This window comes from Sorex araneus, chromosome 3, assembly GCF_027595985.1.
Source record: "Sorex araneus isolate mSorAra2 chromosome 3, mSorAra2.pri, whole genome shotgun sequence".
Classification (NCBI taxonomy): Eukaryota; Metazoa; Chordata; class Mammalia; order Eulipotyphla; family Soricidae; genus Sorex; species Sorex araneus.
The window spans coordinates 225,442,524-225,461,153 of NC_073304.1; the positions used below are offsets into that span (position 1 = coordinate 225,442,524).

Genomic DNA, 18,630 nt, shown 5'->3' on the forward strand with positions numbered 1-18,630 from the left:
ATTATGTTGGGTAGTCTTATTGGAGTCTGTAATCAATTGCATTAAAAGCAGCATCTCATACCAGAGTTTTTCCTAGGATGTTATTTCTTTACCAATAGTCAAAAACCTTTTGAGTCCTCTGGGTGTTGGGCCCTTGAATTGATTTTCAATTCCTAATGTTTTCTCTTTTAATATATTTGATTTCCTTTCTTTCTCAGACTTGTCACTACCTAAAAAAATTAATTTTCCAGAGGGAAACCACCACTGAATCTTGAGTCTCAATTCTTTCAATAGTAGGAGCACTTAAAGTGTAAGCAGAAGATAGGAACTTACTTGTTAAAGCACACCTGGATGACTTCTTTTATTCCTGCTGTAGAATTATTGCTAAGGTCTTTATAATCTGGGTTTTACTGTTTTGTTGCCCTTTCATTTTTAGGCTTGCTGAAAATATTCCTGTTTATAATTAGTGATGAAACAAAATTAAATTCTGGCATCTCTTTCAGTTTTTTATTTCAATAGGGATTTAGATAGATAGGTTTGGGATTATAAATAGTATCTGAACAAAATGGCCCATGTTGCTTCCCCTATGTTAGCATCCATTATGGACTATTTTATTCTAGTTCTTTGTTACATATAAAAGACTAGAAATAAAGGAAACATAGGATATCACTGTATCACTGTCATTCCGATGCTCATCGATTTGCTCGAGCGGGCACCAGTAACATCTCCATGTGAGACATGTTGTTACTGTTTTTGGCATATTGAATATGACACAGGTAGCTTGCCAGGCTCTGCCGTGTGGGCGAGATACTCTCAGTAGCTTGCCGGGCTCTCCGAGAGGGGTGGAGGAATCGAACCTGGTTGGCCACGTGTGAGGCAAACGCCCTACCCACTGTGCTATCGCTCCAGCCCAAACATAGGATATAAGATAATAAATCATTTTTGATACCTGAGGCATTCCAGGAATTCATTAAAATTGTGTAAGTATACTTTTGATGAAATTCTGAAATTTATGACATTCATAGGTCCTAGTTTTAACATTGATATATAAGTTTATTTAGTTCAAAATAGTAGAACTTATAAGGATATCAGAAAAAAATCTGTAAAAAATAGTTATACTTTGGTCAGTATATTTCTATTCATCAGAAACTTTAAAAAAATAATTTACCGGCCCTGGAGCAATAGCACAGCGGGTAGGGCATTTGCCTTGCACCCGGCCGACCCGGGTTCGATTCCCAGCATCCCATATGGTCCCCTGAGCACCACCAGGAGTAATTCCTGAGTGCATGAGCCAGGAGTAACCCTTGTGCATCGCCGGGTGTGACCCAAAAAGCAAAAAAAAAAAAAAAAAATTTACTTGGGGCCAAAGAGATAGTATGGGGTAGGGCTCTTGCCTTTTACACACACAGCCTACCCTTGTCTGATCCCTGCCACCGCTATGTTCCCCCAGCACTGACAGGATTATACCTTAGTACAGAGCCAGGAGTAAGCCCTGAGCCCAGCGGACTGGGGCCCAACCTCCCCTCCAAGCCCCCCAATTTAGTAATATTCTTATTTAGTCATGAATTTGTATAGCAATATGTGTCTTGAGTTTTTTTTAATTATTTTTTTTCTTTTTTCTCCAGCTACATTAACAAGCTATTCTGAGAATGTGGACCGCACAAAATATGTTGGGGAAAGCAGTAAAGAATTGGTGTCTGGAGGAAACCTAAAACCTTGGCAGTCTCAAAAATCCGGCATGGATTCCTGTTTGTATCGAGTAGATGAAAACATGACAGCTTCTACCTATAGTTTGAACAAGATCCCGGAGAGGAATTTGGAAACAGTTTTATCACAGTCAGTGCAGTCTATTCCTCTGTATCTTATGCCACGGCCAAATTCAGTAGCAGGTAAGTTTGGTGGTTGTTTCCTAATAACCATCTTGCTGGTATACATGTTGAAGTAAAATTAAATTATACACTAATAATATTTAAATTTTTCATTTCTCTTTCCTGATCAAGAATTCTTTTGTGTTTGCCGATGTATTGTTTATGTTTTTGAACCAAACTGAGGATTTGTACTCCTCATAAATTGTCTCGGTCCCCCATCCAAAACATAAAAAAGCACATAAAGTAAAAAATAAATATTGTGAGGCATATTGTTAAAGTACTGTATCACTGTCGTCCATTGCTCATCAGTTTGCTCGAGCAGGCACCAGTAACATCTCCATTGTGAGACTTGTTACTGTTTTTGGCATATCGAATATGCCACAGGCTAAAAGTCTTTTTCCTCATATCTGAAGATTTTATAAAGATTTCAGTTTGGGGGCCAGAACAATCATACAGTGGACAGGACCCTTTCCTTACCTGTGACTAACCCAGGTTTGATCCCTGACACCCCTTATGGTCCCCAGAGCCTGCCAAGAGTGATCCCTGAGTAGAGATTCAGGAGTCAGTCCTGAGCACTGCTGGGAGTAGCCTACAAACCAAATAAATAAAAGATTTCAGTTTGAGGTTTGTTTTTGGTTTTGAGTTTTGCTTTTTTTGTGGGGAGTGGGGGGGGTTGGTTTTTGGCTTGGGAACTTGGTGATACTCAGGGGTTACTCATGGCTTTGGAGGACTCCTGGCAGTGCTCAGGCCACCATATGGGATTCTGGAGATCGAGTCCAGGTTGGTCATTTGCAAAACCAACTCCTTATATTTCAGTATAATTGGTGTTTCAGAAACCTCCGTAATTTTGTTTTATTTTGTTTCAGTTTTATTTTTGTGCCATACTTGGGAATGCTCAGGGTTTATTCCTGGCTCTATGCTCACTCCTAACAGTGCTCAGGGGACTGTGGTGCTGAGGAGTTAACTAGAGTCAGCCACATGTAAACCAAGCACCTTACTTCTTATACTATCTTTCTGGCCAATCATCTATAACTTAAGAAGTGACAGATAAGCAAGAACTTAACTTCCTCGTTGCAAGACCTCAGTTGTTTTCACAGTACCTTGTCTTTGTTATAGTGGAATTAATAGGTACCTATATTTCTGGGGATTAAATTAATCACCATTAGTAGTCTCAGACATAAAGGAATAATAGAGGTTAAGTGACTGTAATACACACTCTTGTCATTTGTTTTGGGGCTACACAAGGTGGTGGGAGCTGAGCTCGATGCTTGGGAGACCATGAAGTGTTAGGGATTGAACTTGTGCATCCTGCAGGTAAAACATGCAGTCTAGCCCCTTGAGTCATCTCCCCCACCACTTTTAGCATACCAGGTTACTGTACCTCCACCACCACCAGAGTGTGAATGATCCACCTCCCCTAAATACCCACATACCCACTTCACAGCCTCAGTCTTTACCAAAAATTCACCTAGAACATTTTTTATCATTCTTGTAGGGTTCTTCATATTTATTTAATAATATCAGTTTCATTTTCACTACCCTCTTCAGGCAGTCATTAATTTTTTCTTTCTATAGTATTGCCTGGGCTGGAGCGATAGCACAACAGTAAGGCATGCTGTTATAGCACAGCCTTGCATGCTGCCAACCCGGGTTTGATTCCTCCAACCCTCTCAGAGAGCACAGCAAGCTACTGAGAGTATCTCACCCACATGGCAGAGCCTGGCAAGCTACCCGTGGCGTATTCAATATGCCAAAAACAGTAACAAGTCTCAAAATGGAGACGTTACTGGTGCCCGCTCGAGCAAATTGATGAGCAATGGGATGACAGTGACAGTGATAGTATTGCCTGTTCTGGATATCTTATATACAAGAGTTATATAATACCTGGTCTCTTGTGTTTGATATTTTTTTTTCTGGCAAGTGTTTTGACATTTTTAGACCAATAGCACAGCAGGTAGGGTGTTTGCCTTGCATGCAGCTAACCCAGGTTCGATTCCCCCATCCCTCTCGGAGAGTCCGGCAAGCTACCTAGAGTTTCCCGCCTGCACGGCAAAACCTGGCAAGCTACCCATGGTATATTTGATATGCCAAAACCAGTAACCACAAGTCTCACAGTGGAGACATTAACTGGTGCCCACTCAAGCAAATCGATGAACAATTGGATGAACAGTTGCTGCAGTTCTACAGTGGAACTCAGAGCACCACTGTTAGTTCCCATGAAACACCAGGAATAATGAAAACTGAAAGAATACAAACACGTCAGTGGATGAGAACAGAAGTTCAGCAAAGTCCTCAGCTTCATCACAACTTTGACCCTACCCAGGGATGATTTTTGAAACAGCAATCTTCTCAGCATTCACTGGAAGAGAAAATCAGTAAACTTGAAGAAAAATTGATGGAAAAATTGCAAGAACTTGTTTGAACAAATGAAGGAGCTAAAGAAGACAGTAGCAGAACTCAGCATCAGAATAGACTAAGCCAGAAATCAGTGACCTTGAAGTCAGGAAACATGGCATCATCAATAGTTTTTCTATTCCTCTTCTTTATGCTTGCTAAAGAAAAACATCAAACTGATTTTCTCTTTCTGTGAATGCTGAGAAGATTTATTAAACCATTTTTATTTGTGACTGCCTAAATGTAGTGTAAATGTATATAATGCAATTATTCAGTCATTAGACAACTTTTTCTTAGATTATGTCCCTTATGTGCCAGACACATCTGTACCATTGAAAAGCTCTTGAGAACCATCAGTAAACCAAAGATTCCCACCCTTGTGGAGTTTATATTCTAGTGAGGGAAAGAAAAAGAAGCATGATAAATAACTTATATAATATCATAGTAGATGATATGTACTATAGAAAACAGTAAAACAAGTATCACTTATTTCCGAAGGGAGAATATCTGAGCGAAATTGGAATATATTATCATAGTGATGTCTGTTAAGCATTAGCAGAGCAATGAAAAAGATGAGGCTAGAGCTGACAGATTTCAAATTCTGATTAGGGCCACTCAGGGATTCTGTTCTCTATTGAGCATATGAGCAGAACATTCTGACACTCTAAAGAATGGTTTGTCAGGGATGAATTATAAAGATACCATCTTCTTTCTCTCAAGAACCTGTAATATTTTAATAAGGGTTTACAGACATGTAAACAACTAGCTGAATAACAAAATTCTAATTAGCAGCATATAAATGTGGTTGCTGATCGGCAGAAGGAATTGACTCTGATTAAGGAATCAAGGAAGCAGAAAAAATAGCCTGATCAAATTTTTGCCAAAAATACCATGTACTTTTTCTCAGAAAATGACTTGCAAATAGAACCATTCAAATCACAACAATGTACAGTTAATAGAATTAAGAGCCCTGGTGAAGGGATGGTGTTTGAATATTGTATAACTGAGACATAAACCTGAGAACTTTGTAACTTTCCACATAGTGATAAAATAAAAATTAAAAAAAAAAAAAGAGCCTGAGCTCACAGAATTTTAGGTCTCCTGGCTTATCTTTGTTATATCTGTCACATTTGCCTTTAAATAATTGTACTGGAAGAGACATGAATTTAGAAAATGATGAAGCAGAGAAATTGAAAGTAAGGAAAATAAGGATTTAATAAGAAAAAAAGTACAGCTATTTTGGATTACTTGCTAAAGATTGCTGTGATATTCAGAGATCAATAAAAAGATATTAATTGATGAATTAAGGGGGAAAAACTAATATTTTTATAAATTTAGGTAATTCTGTACATAACTTACTGTTCAGATTAAAGCCTTCTTTAAACTGTATTTGCTGGTTTCAGATCTGTTCAGCTTCAGAATCAAGTTTCAGCACTATTAGGCATGGTAGTAAACATCACTACTTTTTCTTAGTTCAATTTTTCTATGAAATTTGGATTTGTGAAGGAATGGACTATTCATTCAACTCAGTATTGGCAATATTTGTCTTTCTCCTCTACTGACATTTTGTTTGGAATAGAGAAACACGTTCATACCAAAGTTTATGTACTGCATTTCTTGGCTTTGAGAAGAAAAAAAAAAGGGAGGATTGGTTTTTGTTTTCCAAACTTTTAGTTTAGGAATTATTTAGTTTAGTGAAAGATCAGTGAAACATTTTTTCTCTAACTTTCTAGGACCTTATTTCTGGACAGTAATTAAATTGATGCAAAATAGATTAACAGAAAGAAAAGACCAATTTAATTTCACACACATGGAAAAGCCATATAGTTATTACTGGAAAATGGAACAGAAATGTACCTTAGTGGTAGTTCACTGCCTTGCATATGCAAGACCCAGGATTTGATCCTTGGCATCGCAAAAACAGGTGGAAACCTGGGGAAATTATCAAAACACACCATCTATATTCTTATTACTAAAAAAAAAAAATTTGATAGGGCCAGAGATACAGTGTAGCAGGTAGGGCACTTGTCTTGCATGCAGCTGACTGACCTGGGCTCAGTCCTGGCACTCTGTATGGTCCCTTGAGAAACACCAGGAGTGATCCTTGAGCACAAAGCCAGTAGTCAGCCTGAGCACTGCCAGGTTTAACCCAAAAACAAAAAGCAAACAAAAAATATTTCTTTTGAAATTAAGGAATATTTTTGATGACTTTTTTTTTCTTTTTTGGTTTTGAGTCATACCCAGGGGTGCTCAGGGGACCATGTGGTTCCAGAAGGCAAACCCAGGTCTGTTGAGCTCTCTTTAGCCCCTTCTATTCTTTTTTTTTTTTTTAAATACACACATACACACAGAATAAATCAGTGTGGAATTGGCAGTGCAATGAGCCTTTAAAGGTTCAGACCCTTAAAGGGAGAATTTAACAAATTATTTAGAGGAGAAACTAGGTTCCTAAAAGCCTTGTTTATCTCGGCTTCTTTACTTCCTGGCACAGGGAGGGTGCCTATCACAGGAAAGTATCATTTCTCCATCTGCTACTTCTCAAACAACTTTAATTTCAGATAACCACTGTGAGACATTGACACATTTTGGGTCAGAGCCTCAGCAGGCTGAAATACAAAGCACTAAGATGAGCTGGTTACTTGAAGAAAGAGGTTTGGGGGTGTGGGAGTAGGAGGGCAAGGGCTGGCTGTTGAGAAAAAAACTTCCAGTTAGAGAAGAGAGCTTTCTTGGGGTTCCTGGGTGAATGGAGTAGTGGCACAAAGTGACAGAGAACAAAGCAAGTGATTGGTCATTTCTACAGAGACTGCATCTCTTTTGGGGTGGGGGGGACAGGAATGAGGGTCAGGAAATAGGGTGTTAGGACACAGTTTTTTACAGGGATCACTTTTTGGGGGACTCCGTGCCAGGCTGTTTGCACTTGGGGCACCCCAGAGGGGGACAGGTGAGAACCTTTCCCACCCCAAGGGACCCAGCCCCAGCAGCCAACCTCCACTACCCAACCGCCACGCTCCAGGCCGCTTTCCAGACTTGGAAAGTGAAGCGGCCCTGCAACACATTATAAGACACTTCCTACCCATTTTCCAAAATTACCACACCATGTTTGATGGAATTCAGACAGTAGGCAACAAATCATAGAGAGTGATATATATCATATACATACACATACCTCTGAGGGAGCCCGGCAAGCTACTGAGGGTATCCTGCCCGCACAGGCAGAGCCTAGCAAGCTACCCGTGGTGTATTCGATATGCAAAAAACAGTAATGATAGGTCTCATTTCCCTGACCTGAAAGAGCCTCCAGTCGTTGGGAAAGACGAGTAAGGAGAGGCTGCTAAAATCTCAGGGCTGGGAGGAATAGAGACTTACTGGTACCCACTCAAGTAAATCGACGAACAATAGGATGACAATGATGCAGTGAAATTATGTTCATGCGAAATCATTAGATCTTACAAGGACTCCCAACAGCTCTTCATTGACTATAAAAAGTTTAACATGAGACACTAAGACAGTGACTAAAAGTATGTGCCAGCAGATTTTTCTAGTACTGTCATCCCGTGGCTCATCGATTTGTTCGAGAGGGCACCAGTAACGGCTCTCATTGAGAGACTTATTGTTACTGTTTTTGGCATATCCAATACGCACAGGTAGCTTGCCAGGCTCTGCCGCGTGGACTTAATACTCTCAGTAGCTTGCCGGGCTCTCCGAGAGGAGTGGAATCAAACTCGGGTCGGCCGCGTGAAAGGCGAACACCCAACCACTGTGCTATCGCTCCAGCCCTTTTCTAGTAAAAATAAATTAAAATGTATTTTATAATTGTTAACTTAAATTTCTCTCTAAAGATGTATATCTCCCTTACCTTAATTTTTATTTTCTTTTATTTTACTGGTCTTGGAGCCACACCCACTTGGTTCAGGATTTATGCCTAGCTCTGTGCTCAAGGATCACTCCTGACAGGGCTTAGGAGACCTTGCAGGAGACGTTATGGGGATTGCATGCAAAAGCAGCACTTTACCCTCTGTGCTATCTCTCTGACCCTCGTAGTGCCAGCTTTAAAAGGCATCATAAGTGGGTATGAAGAAAGAATCCAGATTTTTGTTTCTTTTTTGGGTCACACCCGGCGATGCTCAGGGGTTACTCCTAGCTCTGCACTCAGGAATTACTCCTGGCGGTACTCAGGGAACCATATGGGATGCTGGGAATCAAACCTGGTTCCGCCGCTTATAAGGCAAATGCCCTACCCGCTGTGCTATCGCTCCAGCACCAGAATCCAGAATTACTAATGCAGCTTTTTGCTCCACTCCAGGTTGTACATTCCTATGCCTGTCTATTGACTGTGATGTAAAAATGCAATCTCATAATAAAAATATCAGACCAGCTTAGTGTGTTGGCCTTCTAACCATTTTAGTAAAAGAGCCTTGTTTTATATGGATGCTTCTCAAAAAATTAGAAACTGAGCTCCCATTTGACCCAGCAGTACCACTACTGGGAAGATACCCCGGAGAAGCAAAAAAGTATAGTCAAAATGACATCTGCACTTATATGTTCATTGCAGCACTGTTTACAGTTGCCAGAATCTGGAAAAAACCCAAGTGCCCGAGAACAGATGACTGGTTAAAGAAACTCTGGTACATCTATACAATGGAATACTATGCAGTTGTTAGAAAAAAAAATGAAGTCATGAACTTTGCATATAAGTGGATCAACATGGAAAGTATCATGCCAAGTGAAATGAGTCAGAAAGAGAGAGACAGACATAGAAAGATTGCACTCATCTGTGGAATATAAAACAACAGAGTAGGAGGCTAATATCCAAGAATAGTAGAAATAAGTACCAGGACGTTGGCTCCATGGCTTGGAAGCTGGTCTCACATGCTGGGGAAAAAGGCAGCTCAGATAGAGAAGGAACACCAAGTAAAATGTGGTTGGAGATCCCACGAAGAAAGGGAGATGCGTGCTGAAAGTAGACTAGAGACTGAACACAATGGCCACTCAATACCGCTATCGCAATCCACCACACCCAATTGGAGAGAGAGAGAGAGATCAAAAGGGAAAACCCTGCCACAGAGGCAGGGTGGGGTGGGGGAAGATGGGATTGGGGGGCGGGAGGGATACTGGGTATATTGGTGGTGGAGAATGGGCACTGGTGGAGGAATGTGTTTGCGAACATTGTATGAGGGAAAAACAAACTCAAAAATGTGTGAATCTGTACCTGTACCCTCATGGTGACTCACTAGTTAAAGAATAAATAAATAAATAAAAGCCTTGTTTTAAAATTATATAACATATTAATGTTATCATACGGTAATCAAAAACTTATCCAGCTGCTAAGATTTCATTTGTTTCAATGTAAAAAAAAGATTATCATTGTCATTGACATTTTCATATTATTCATCAGTTTATAGCTTATCAATTTTAAAATAATAAGGTGTATTTTCCCAAGAAAAAAAAATAATGAATTTCAGGCTTTTGTTCTTTTGTTTCTCACTGTGGAAATGATTTGAAGTACAAAGAGTTTTGAAGTCTGTGACATGTGGGGCATATTTACTTTGCATTAGGAGGACACTTTCTGCCCAAGTTTGATTATTGCTCTTAGAAACCATAAAAAACAGAGTTGAGAAAAATGATGAAGTTGAATAAGGGGTGAAAATTAGCCTTTTGAGAAAGTATTCAATCTAGTTTGAAAAGGGGAGGAAATTACAATGCAAATAGTGTTGTATTTCTCTGGGGGGGAGAGTTAAGGCTTCAAGACCATGGCTTTAGCATGAATGAGTGACTGTTTACTTTTTCTAAGCTACTCCACTGCTTCCTAAGCTGCAAAAAAGAAAAGATTGAATAGATCAGGGTCAGTAAACTTTCTTATTAAAAGTCTAGCTAGGAAAAATATTTAATTAAAAATTAAAATTAACAGTAACAACAAGTCTCACAATGGAGACGTTACTGGTGCCTGTTCGAGCAAATCGATGAGCAACAGGATGACAATGACAGTGACAGTGAAAAACAATAAAAGTCTAGCTAGGGGAGATGGAGAGACAGAACAGCAGGTAAAACACGTGCTTTACACACAGCCAATCTGGTTTCAATCCCCAGAACCACATGTGGTTCCCTGAACTCTGCAAGAATGACCCCTCATCTAGGAATAAGCTCTGAGCATCACTGGGGTGGCCCACCCCCCCAAAAAAAAGTCTAGCTAAAATGGGTTTAAGTTGCATGCCTGCAGATCACTGACCCCAGTGCAATCCCTGGCAACACGTAGTCCCAGAGCATCACAGAGTTTAACCCTGGTAGCCCCTGAGGACCAACATGTGTGAACCCAAGAGGTTCATGAGCACTGCAGGGTGACCCCATTAATCACCACCACTGCTGAACCCAGGTAGCAGTACATTCCTGGCCCTCACTTTGAACCATCAGCCCATTGATCCACTGCTACACTGCAGCTTTGGGGGACCCAAATGTACATAAATACGTGTATGATTAAGAAAAGTCTAGCTGAGAATACTTGAGACTTGGCTGGCCGCATGGTCTCTAATGCGGGATGTTGTTTTTTGTTTTTTGTTTTAACTCTGTTTAATGAATTCTACAGCAAACAGTGAGACTATGGTGACTGTAAAATTTTTTCTGAAGAAATACACAGAGGATCAGGTTTCATCCACAGGCATAGTTTGCAGACCTCTGGACTGAATGGCCTTTTAGATACTTTTCATACTAGCATTCCGAGGTACTGCCTTAATATCTACATCACGTAATTGAAAGGGACTGTTCACTTGATTTCTGTGCTCTTTCAACCAGGAGCAATTCAGGAGACAAAACAGTTATTTTAACAGAATGTTCAATATAGAAAGAATTGTTAACTGCGATTGCATAGTTATCTATTCTGGGTAGTTGTAGTTTAGTCTCTTTCTCTCCCTGGTGTGTAATATGTGACATTTGGTATTAGTCTCTCGGTTTAAGTTCCCAAGATTAGAGAAATGATATCTGTAATTTCATTAAATTCTTTTATCTGGGTTTCCAATAGACCCAGGTAACTAGGAGACATAAAACTTAGGTGTTGGCAGGAACAGTTTAATCAACTCTTGCCATAATTGAGTATAGATAACATTAACATCAGAATGTAAAACTCTGTGTATATGAAGTGATAGATTTTCAGCCTGTCAAGAGAACTTTCAAGAACTTTTGCTTCAAATTATCCTTATTACTCAAGTTAATATAGAAATATTTTGTTTCTATACAACATAAAATTTTTCTGTACTTTATGTATAGCATATTTGGAGGTTCTACATTTTTCTTCCTTTTTTTGGTCGTTTCAGATTTTTTTCTTTGAGGGGGAACTATTATGTATTTTTTTTATAGTAAGTGGAAATGTTTTCTGAAACATTTAGTAAGAGCATCCTGCCCGCAGGGCAGTCTGATAAGCTCTCCGTGGCATATTCGATATGCCAAATACAGTAACAATGATGGGTCTCCCTGAAAGAGCCTCCAGTGTGGCACCGCTGGGAAGAATGAGTAAAGAGAGGCTGCTAAAATCTCAGAGCAAGGACAAATGGAGATGTTACTGGCGCCCGCTCGAGCAAATCGATGAGCAATGGGATGACAGTGATACAGTGATTGATGTACAGATCAAGCAAAATCAGAGATCTAGGCTATACAAGAACACCCTGAAATTCTTAATGATAGCTGTCCATCAAGCTGGTAAAAGTGCTAGATATTTCAGAGTTGTATTACATAAGCTGATTAAGGTAGTAAATTCTGAAAATGTCTTTCGAAACTTTCTGTTTCATAGAATAATACACTTTGGTTTAGAAAAACAGACCTTTACTGCTTTCCAGTTCTTATAGGCTGATTTTTCTCATGAACTGTTATAGCCAAGTTAATTGTTTTATAGTGCTGACATTTTTTAAATCTTATTATAGTTGAATAAGTGAATGGATAAGCTACAAAGGAAAGAGTATGGCTACTCAAGGTCAGTTGTCATAAACACCAACTTGCCTAGGTTGAGATATTGACTGTTAACAAGCTTATTTTCTTTGGCTGAATGAATTCCAGATGGCACCTCTTTGACCTCTTAGTTTTTATATAACCTGCTATATTATTATATCAATTCTAAAACCTGATGGTTTTGCATATACAAAAGTACACTCAGTTGTTTAAGAACAGTAACACTATTCGGGCCATACAAGGCATAAAACAGCCAAAAAGGGTAATTTGGAGGTTTTTTTTGCCTTCTTATCTATTTAAACCGGTTATGTATTATAAGTTGGTAACTGATCTTTTCAAGCAATAAAATAGATACTGTAAAAAAAATAGATACTGCACCATTTCTCTTGACTTGCAGTATTCATGAAAAAAATTAAAATTTTTCATTCTCAGATTTAAGAAGAATATCATACACTGCTAATTGAGTAATAGACAGTAACATTTTATTGTCTCACTGCATCTCTCATGATTTCAACATTCAGAGGCATAATGGTATTTTAAATTGATGTACTGGCATTTGCTTTTCATTCTAAATGTCAAATCTTCACTTTTATCCACTTTATGAGTTTTGAGGGTTTATTTGTTTACTTTCCTTGTTTCTCTGTATTTGCATCAGAAATTTTATAGTTCTATTTAAAGTTACTGAATTTCTTAGTACAAATTATGTCCAATCTTAAAGTGGCAAATGAAAAAAGGTTTTAATTCGCTTAGAAAAATGTTTAATCTAAATTAAATGTGTATATGTATTGTACATTCTGCACATTTACATATTATATATTACATGCTTTTGTTTTCAGTGGAAGAAAAGCAACTTTTCCATTTTTCAGCTGACCATTTGTGCTTGTTTTGTTTAAAAATATTGAGTAATTACTTGTAGAATTTTAATTAATATTCTGAAAATTATTTGGAGGCATTGTTGATAATCCTCTTTGCCTCACAAGATGTCCACTTATATAACACATTTATTAAGCTCTAACATTATACCAAAACCATGAATCCTTTATGAAAAAAAATATTTAGCAGAAACAAATAAGCTGTTTCTTTCTGAAAATATCAGGAAACAAAATCAGCAAGGAAAAGCAATACAGCCCAGCCAGAAGGGAAGCAATGGGGCATATAGAATAAAGCTATTATTCGTGTCCTTGACTCCCTGTCATGTAGTTGTAGAATGGCAGTAATTGAAGGACCAGGGAAAGGTTTATCTCATATACTTATTCTCTTGCTCTTTCCTTCCTTCCTCTTTTCTGTTTTCTCAGTGTTCTCTCCTCTTGAAGCTCAGAGATCACCTTGTGATTATATGTTCCATTTATCATAACTCACTCTATATTATTGTTGTACGTATCTTATCCTGATTAATGATATAAATAATTCATGAGAGCTTAAAAGCCAAGAGTGATCTCATTTTACTTCCCAAAACAGTCACCAGAGGCAACTGACAACTAAGCTATGGGCAGCAGTAGTGCCTGGCACAAACTAGAGTGGGCACCAGTAACGTCTCCATTGTGAGGCTTGTTGTTACTGTTTTTGGCATAGTGAATATGCCACGGGGAGCTTGCCAGGCTCTGCTGTGCGGGCGAGATACTCTTGGTAGCTTGCCAGGCTCTCCAAGAGGGAAGGAGGAATCTATCCCTGGTTGGCCACGTGCAAGGAGAACGCCCTACCCGCTGCGCTGTTGCTCCAGCCTGGAACAAGCAAAGCTCTCAGTAATTGTTGCTGACTGAATGTACTGCCCCCAGCATGGTATCTCACATACTTGGCAACAGATGTAGTTAGTGGCTTAATCACTAATTTATAAGTTCTGAATAACCGTTTTTGAAAAAATTTAGGGTAGATCTCTCTCTCTCTCTCTTTCTCTCTCTCTCTCGTTCTCTCTCGTTCTCTCTCCTCTTCTCCCCTGCAAACCCCCCCCCCATTTTTGGTGCTTCCTGGTTCTTGATTTCTTCACCTTTTTGTTTCATTGTGAGTGGACCAAACAGTAGAGCCAGTACTCTTCCATTCTCTTCCACCGTTTTTCTCTTTCATTTGCGACTGTGTTAGAGGCTAAAGAATTTGAAGATGCTGATGGGAGGCTGCTTTGTAATTCATAGAGATTGGCACTTTCAGTTCTCTGTTAATTTTCCAGGTACCCATCTCTCTCTTCATTTGTTCCACTCTCCCTCTCCTTCCCTTCATGTTTTTCTTACAGCTTAATAGGATTTGGAACTAGTTTCTCCACAGATGATGTTTATATGTTATATGTTGCTTTACAGGGGGGATTCTTGACCCAAAAGAAGCTAACACTAATAATCTTTGTCATCAGATATCAGTGTTGCCCACTTTAATATTTAAAAAAATATATTTGTTGAAGACTTCATTGCTAAATTGAACACAAATTATATATGTATAGGTATTATGTGTACAAATATGACAAATTGTTAGTACTGTCCATAAAGAAAAACGGTTGACAGGACTAACAAAGAATCAGAAGGCAGGCCAGAGAAATAGTAGAGCAGGTAGAGTACTTGCATGCAGCCTGCCCAGGAGAAATCCTCTGCTCTAAGTATGGTCCTCTGTTGCTCCAGCCTATTGGGGGGGAGGGGTGTGTGTGTGTGTGTGTGTGTGTGTGTGTGTGTGTGTGTGTGTGTGTGTGTGTGTGTGTGTGTGTGTGTGTAGCAAAATAGTTTTATTGAAAGAAATTTAATTAGACAAGTGTGGAGGCAAGAAAGAGAAATATATGTTGAAGGGAGACTATGGGATTCTCCAGGGTGGAAAAAGAAAAAAAAATAAATCCCAACTCTATGTCTAGACACTGATACGAACTTTGAGTTCAGCAAACTCTTCGTAAATGTATGCACTACAGTAAGCTCTGATCACAAAATTCAGGAGACAGACTAATTGAAATGTTTCTGCACTTTCATATTCTGACTAAGTTCTTCTGTCTTGTCAGCCACGAGCTCTGCCCACTTGGAGGACCTTGCTTACCTGGACGAGCAGAGACATACCCCCTTGAGAACTTCTCTTCGAATGCCAAGACAGACCATGGCTTGCGGGGCTCGCACACAGCAGGATTTAAGAGGTTAGAAACACAGGAGGGCGGTGCCTGGGAATGCCCTGGAACAAATGGAAATGGGCAGTGGGCACAAGGTTCTTTTGCTTTCAGTTTCCATGCTTATTTGAGCCTCTCTTAAGGGAGCATGTGATCTATTTGTTTTTGCTGAATATAGAAAAAGCGACTGTAGTCATCATCAGAAGACAATGTAACTGTCAACCGTTGGAAGCATTAACTCCTCGAAATCCTAGAAGAAAACAGGTGTAAAGGGCTAATGTTGGTGGGGAGATTAACCTTTTGTATGGTCTTGGTTTTCGGAGATGATGTTAGACCAATTCCAGCCCAAGCCATGTTGCAGGTGAACTTTGGTGCTGATAAACATGTGTTGCTCTAGAAAATTTATTTTATTTTCACTCTAGTGGCCGTTTCTAATCATATACAGTGCTTTTGTTTTCTGGGAATTTCAGATAATGATTCTTGTCCTATGCTGGCAACATCAAAACAACTTGTCCTTTTCCCATTTTAGCCCCTATTTGTGGCATGATACATATTTCTAGTCAGGAACCTAGGAATCTTTTCAAAGACTTTCAAATCTCATGGCCATAGCTAGTTGAAAAGCCCATTGCTGCTATTTCTGCTTATGTCTCTTTTTGTCAAAATGAACCACCAGATGATATCTTTGGAGACCTTCACTGACGGTCTTCTCTAATTCTTGTAGCTGTAATATACTAAATGAATTTTAGATTTCATCTTCTAGTCTAATTTTTTCATTCCTTTGCCCTCTTCACTCCATTAATCCTCTTATCTTATGAACCCCCTCTTCATCTTTATCATGTGCATGTGTAGCACCCTATAGGAATTCATACATCCCTACTTTCCTTTCTTCAGGAAGGAAAAATTTCCCTTCTTCAGAAAGTCTTTATGCTGATAATATTTCATACAGAGGCAAGCAACCAGAATCAGAAAAGAACTGATTATGTAACTAAAGTTAACATACCTCCCATCAACAATAGTGAATTAGTGATCTCACATGCAGTATTAACTCCCAATTCTGTTATCCAGGGGCTGGAGCGATAGCACAGCAGGTAGGGCGTTTACCTTGCACACGGCCGACCCGGGTTCGATTCCCAGTATCCCATATGGTCCCCCAAGCACTGCCAGGAGTAATTCCTGAGTGCAGAGCCAGGAGTAACCCCTGAGCAATGCTGGGTGTGACCCAAAAAAAAACAAAGCAAAAAAAAAAACCAATTCTGTTATCCACCCAACCTGCTGTTTCTCTAGTTAGCCATATACTAGTTGATTAAAATTTGTAATTTTCCCACTTCTAGATAATGGAATTGTGTCAAACACTACTTTTTGTTATATTATTTATGCATTTATTTTTCCTTAAACTTTACGAGAAAACTGTGCTATCTTTTATATATTCAAAATATGACATGTCACAGATGTAGCAATTGCAATGCATTTTTGATGACTCAGGATCTCACCATAAAATACAAGAAATAGAATATTAGCAGAGCCACTAGATAAATTTGTGTTAATTTCTTGTCCTTTCCTGAATTCCTCAGAGTGCTAACTTACTTTCATAATTTTATTATAGCACAGCAGTAAGGCGTTCGCCTTTCACACAGCTGACCCGCGTTCTATTCTTCCGCCCCTCTCAGAGAGCCCGGCAAGCTCCCGAGAGTATCTCACCCGCCCGGCAGAGCCTGACAAGCTGCCCGTGGCATATTGGATATGCCAAAAACAGTAACAATAAGTCTCACAATGAGAGACGTTACTGGTGCCCACTCAAACAAATCAATGAGCAACGGGATGACAGTGACAGTGACAATTTTGATTATAAAAAAACAAAATTTTTACAGTCATATTCAAATAATCAGTTGTTTGGTTATGTTTATTTTTATGGAACATCAAATTATTGTGACTTAATTTTTGACAGGAAAAATTATTTAGCTTTATTATTTTTAATTGAATTAACATTGCTCTGTAACACTGTAAGTTTTGGGTGGGCACCATTGAAAATCACTCTGTGTGTATTAAGTTCACCTTTAAAGCCCAGCTCTGTCCTTTGTAAAAAATTACAAAGGGCACACACTCGGGAGGGCGCGATGTGTTGTGTGTTGTGTTGTTCGTGGGCTCTCAGGCCTCGCTCTCTCCCGACACTCGCGTTCAGTCCTCTCGAGCCGCTGTTTATGGACCAGATCGGAATGGTTCCTCCTTGTGCTCTGCTTCTGTGTGTGCCACTGTGCTCTCTTCTGTCTGTCTCTCTATCTCTGTCTCTGTCTCTGTAGTCTCTCCTCTGGTCTCTTCTGACCTCTCTCTGTCTCTGCCTCTGTGCCTTCTCTCTGCTTCTGTGTCTTCCCTCTTGCTTCTGTATCTTCTCCTGTGTCTTCTCTCTGCTTCTGTCTCTTCTCCTTGCTTCTGTCTTACCTCTACCCCTTCTATCTTGCCTCCGCCCCTACTTCTCTTACAGTTTCAGTTTATATAGCAATCATATAGGGTGGTGGCACAAAGGTGGGTTGAACATTAACAAATCAACAAAGAAGGGTAAAACCATTTCTCCAGGAGATTAACAAAATCTCATCTAAGGAGATTTCTCCAGATTACTAGGAGATCGGCTCAAGGGTGGGATCCAAACAAGGGTGTGTCGCTTTCTTCCTTCCTCAGCTAGTAATCCACTTAAATAGTTATAGTAAATTTACTTCTAATATTTCTAGCAATGTCAATCTGTATGAGCACAGTAAGAAATATATTAGACTTAAAGTTTGGTTCTTCCTGAGGACATTCACTATATATTCCAGACCACAGTCCTCAGGCCAAGTTAGTCTTCCTAACCCCAGCAGGGTCCTAGTCTCATCATTACTTTTGGATCATGACAGCATTTGTCTATGACCATGCTCTCAACTTAGAGTTGAGTATTGTGGTGCTTTGGCCTGGCCCATTTCGATGCCAGGGTAGCTCACAGCTTGCCCTGGGTCCATTCCGTCCCTCATCAGACACCTGCTTAAGTGCTAGGAACTAAGGGCAACTGTGTTGAGAAAGCAGATGCCCAGGAGTAAATATTATTGGAGTCAATCAGCTCCCAGGTTACAAAGCATAATATTGTCTTCCTGTGTCCATACAGAAAGGACATTGCTTTAAGGTAAACTAAGTTCCCTGCGGCAAGGCTAAAAGGACAAACCCAATGTTATCCTCCAGTCCTTCATCATTCAATTGTACATTGTCCTGATTTGCCCACTTCATTCCAACCTAGTTCTCCTTATATTAACTACTAGTTTATTCTTATAGTTCCTATAACCCAAAAGCTTATTTTTAATGTGGTTGATCTGTTTGTTTTATGTGTATCACATGAGAAAAATAATACTTCTACATCTGTGACATGTCATT

The 18,630-nt window shown here is 39.4% G+C and overlaps 1 protein-coding gene across 9 annotated transcripts in view; it reads left to right on the plus strand.

Moving 5' to 3' along the window:
* Positions 1-18,630, plus strand: part of TANC2 (tetratricopeptide repeat, ankyrin repeat and coiled-coil containing 2) — a 379,564-nt gene that overhangs the window by 238,600 nt on the left and 122,334 nt on the right. For all 9 annotated transcript variants that reach the window (XM_055131292.1, XM_055131293.1, XM_055131294.1 and 6 more), the window contains 2 exons: positions 1,605-1,868; positions 15,139-15,267. In XM_055131292.1, coding sequence (XP_054987267.1) covers positions 1,605-1,868; positions 15,139-15,267 — 393 coding nt within the window. The remainder of the gene's footprint in view (positions 1-1,604; positions 1,869-15,138; positions 15,268-18,630) is intronic.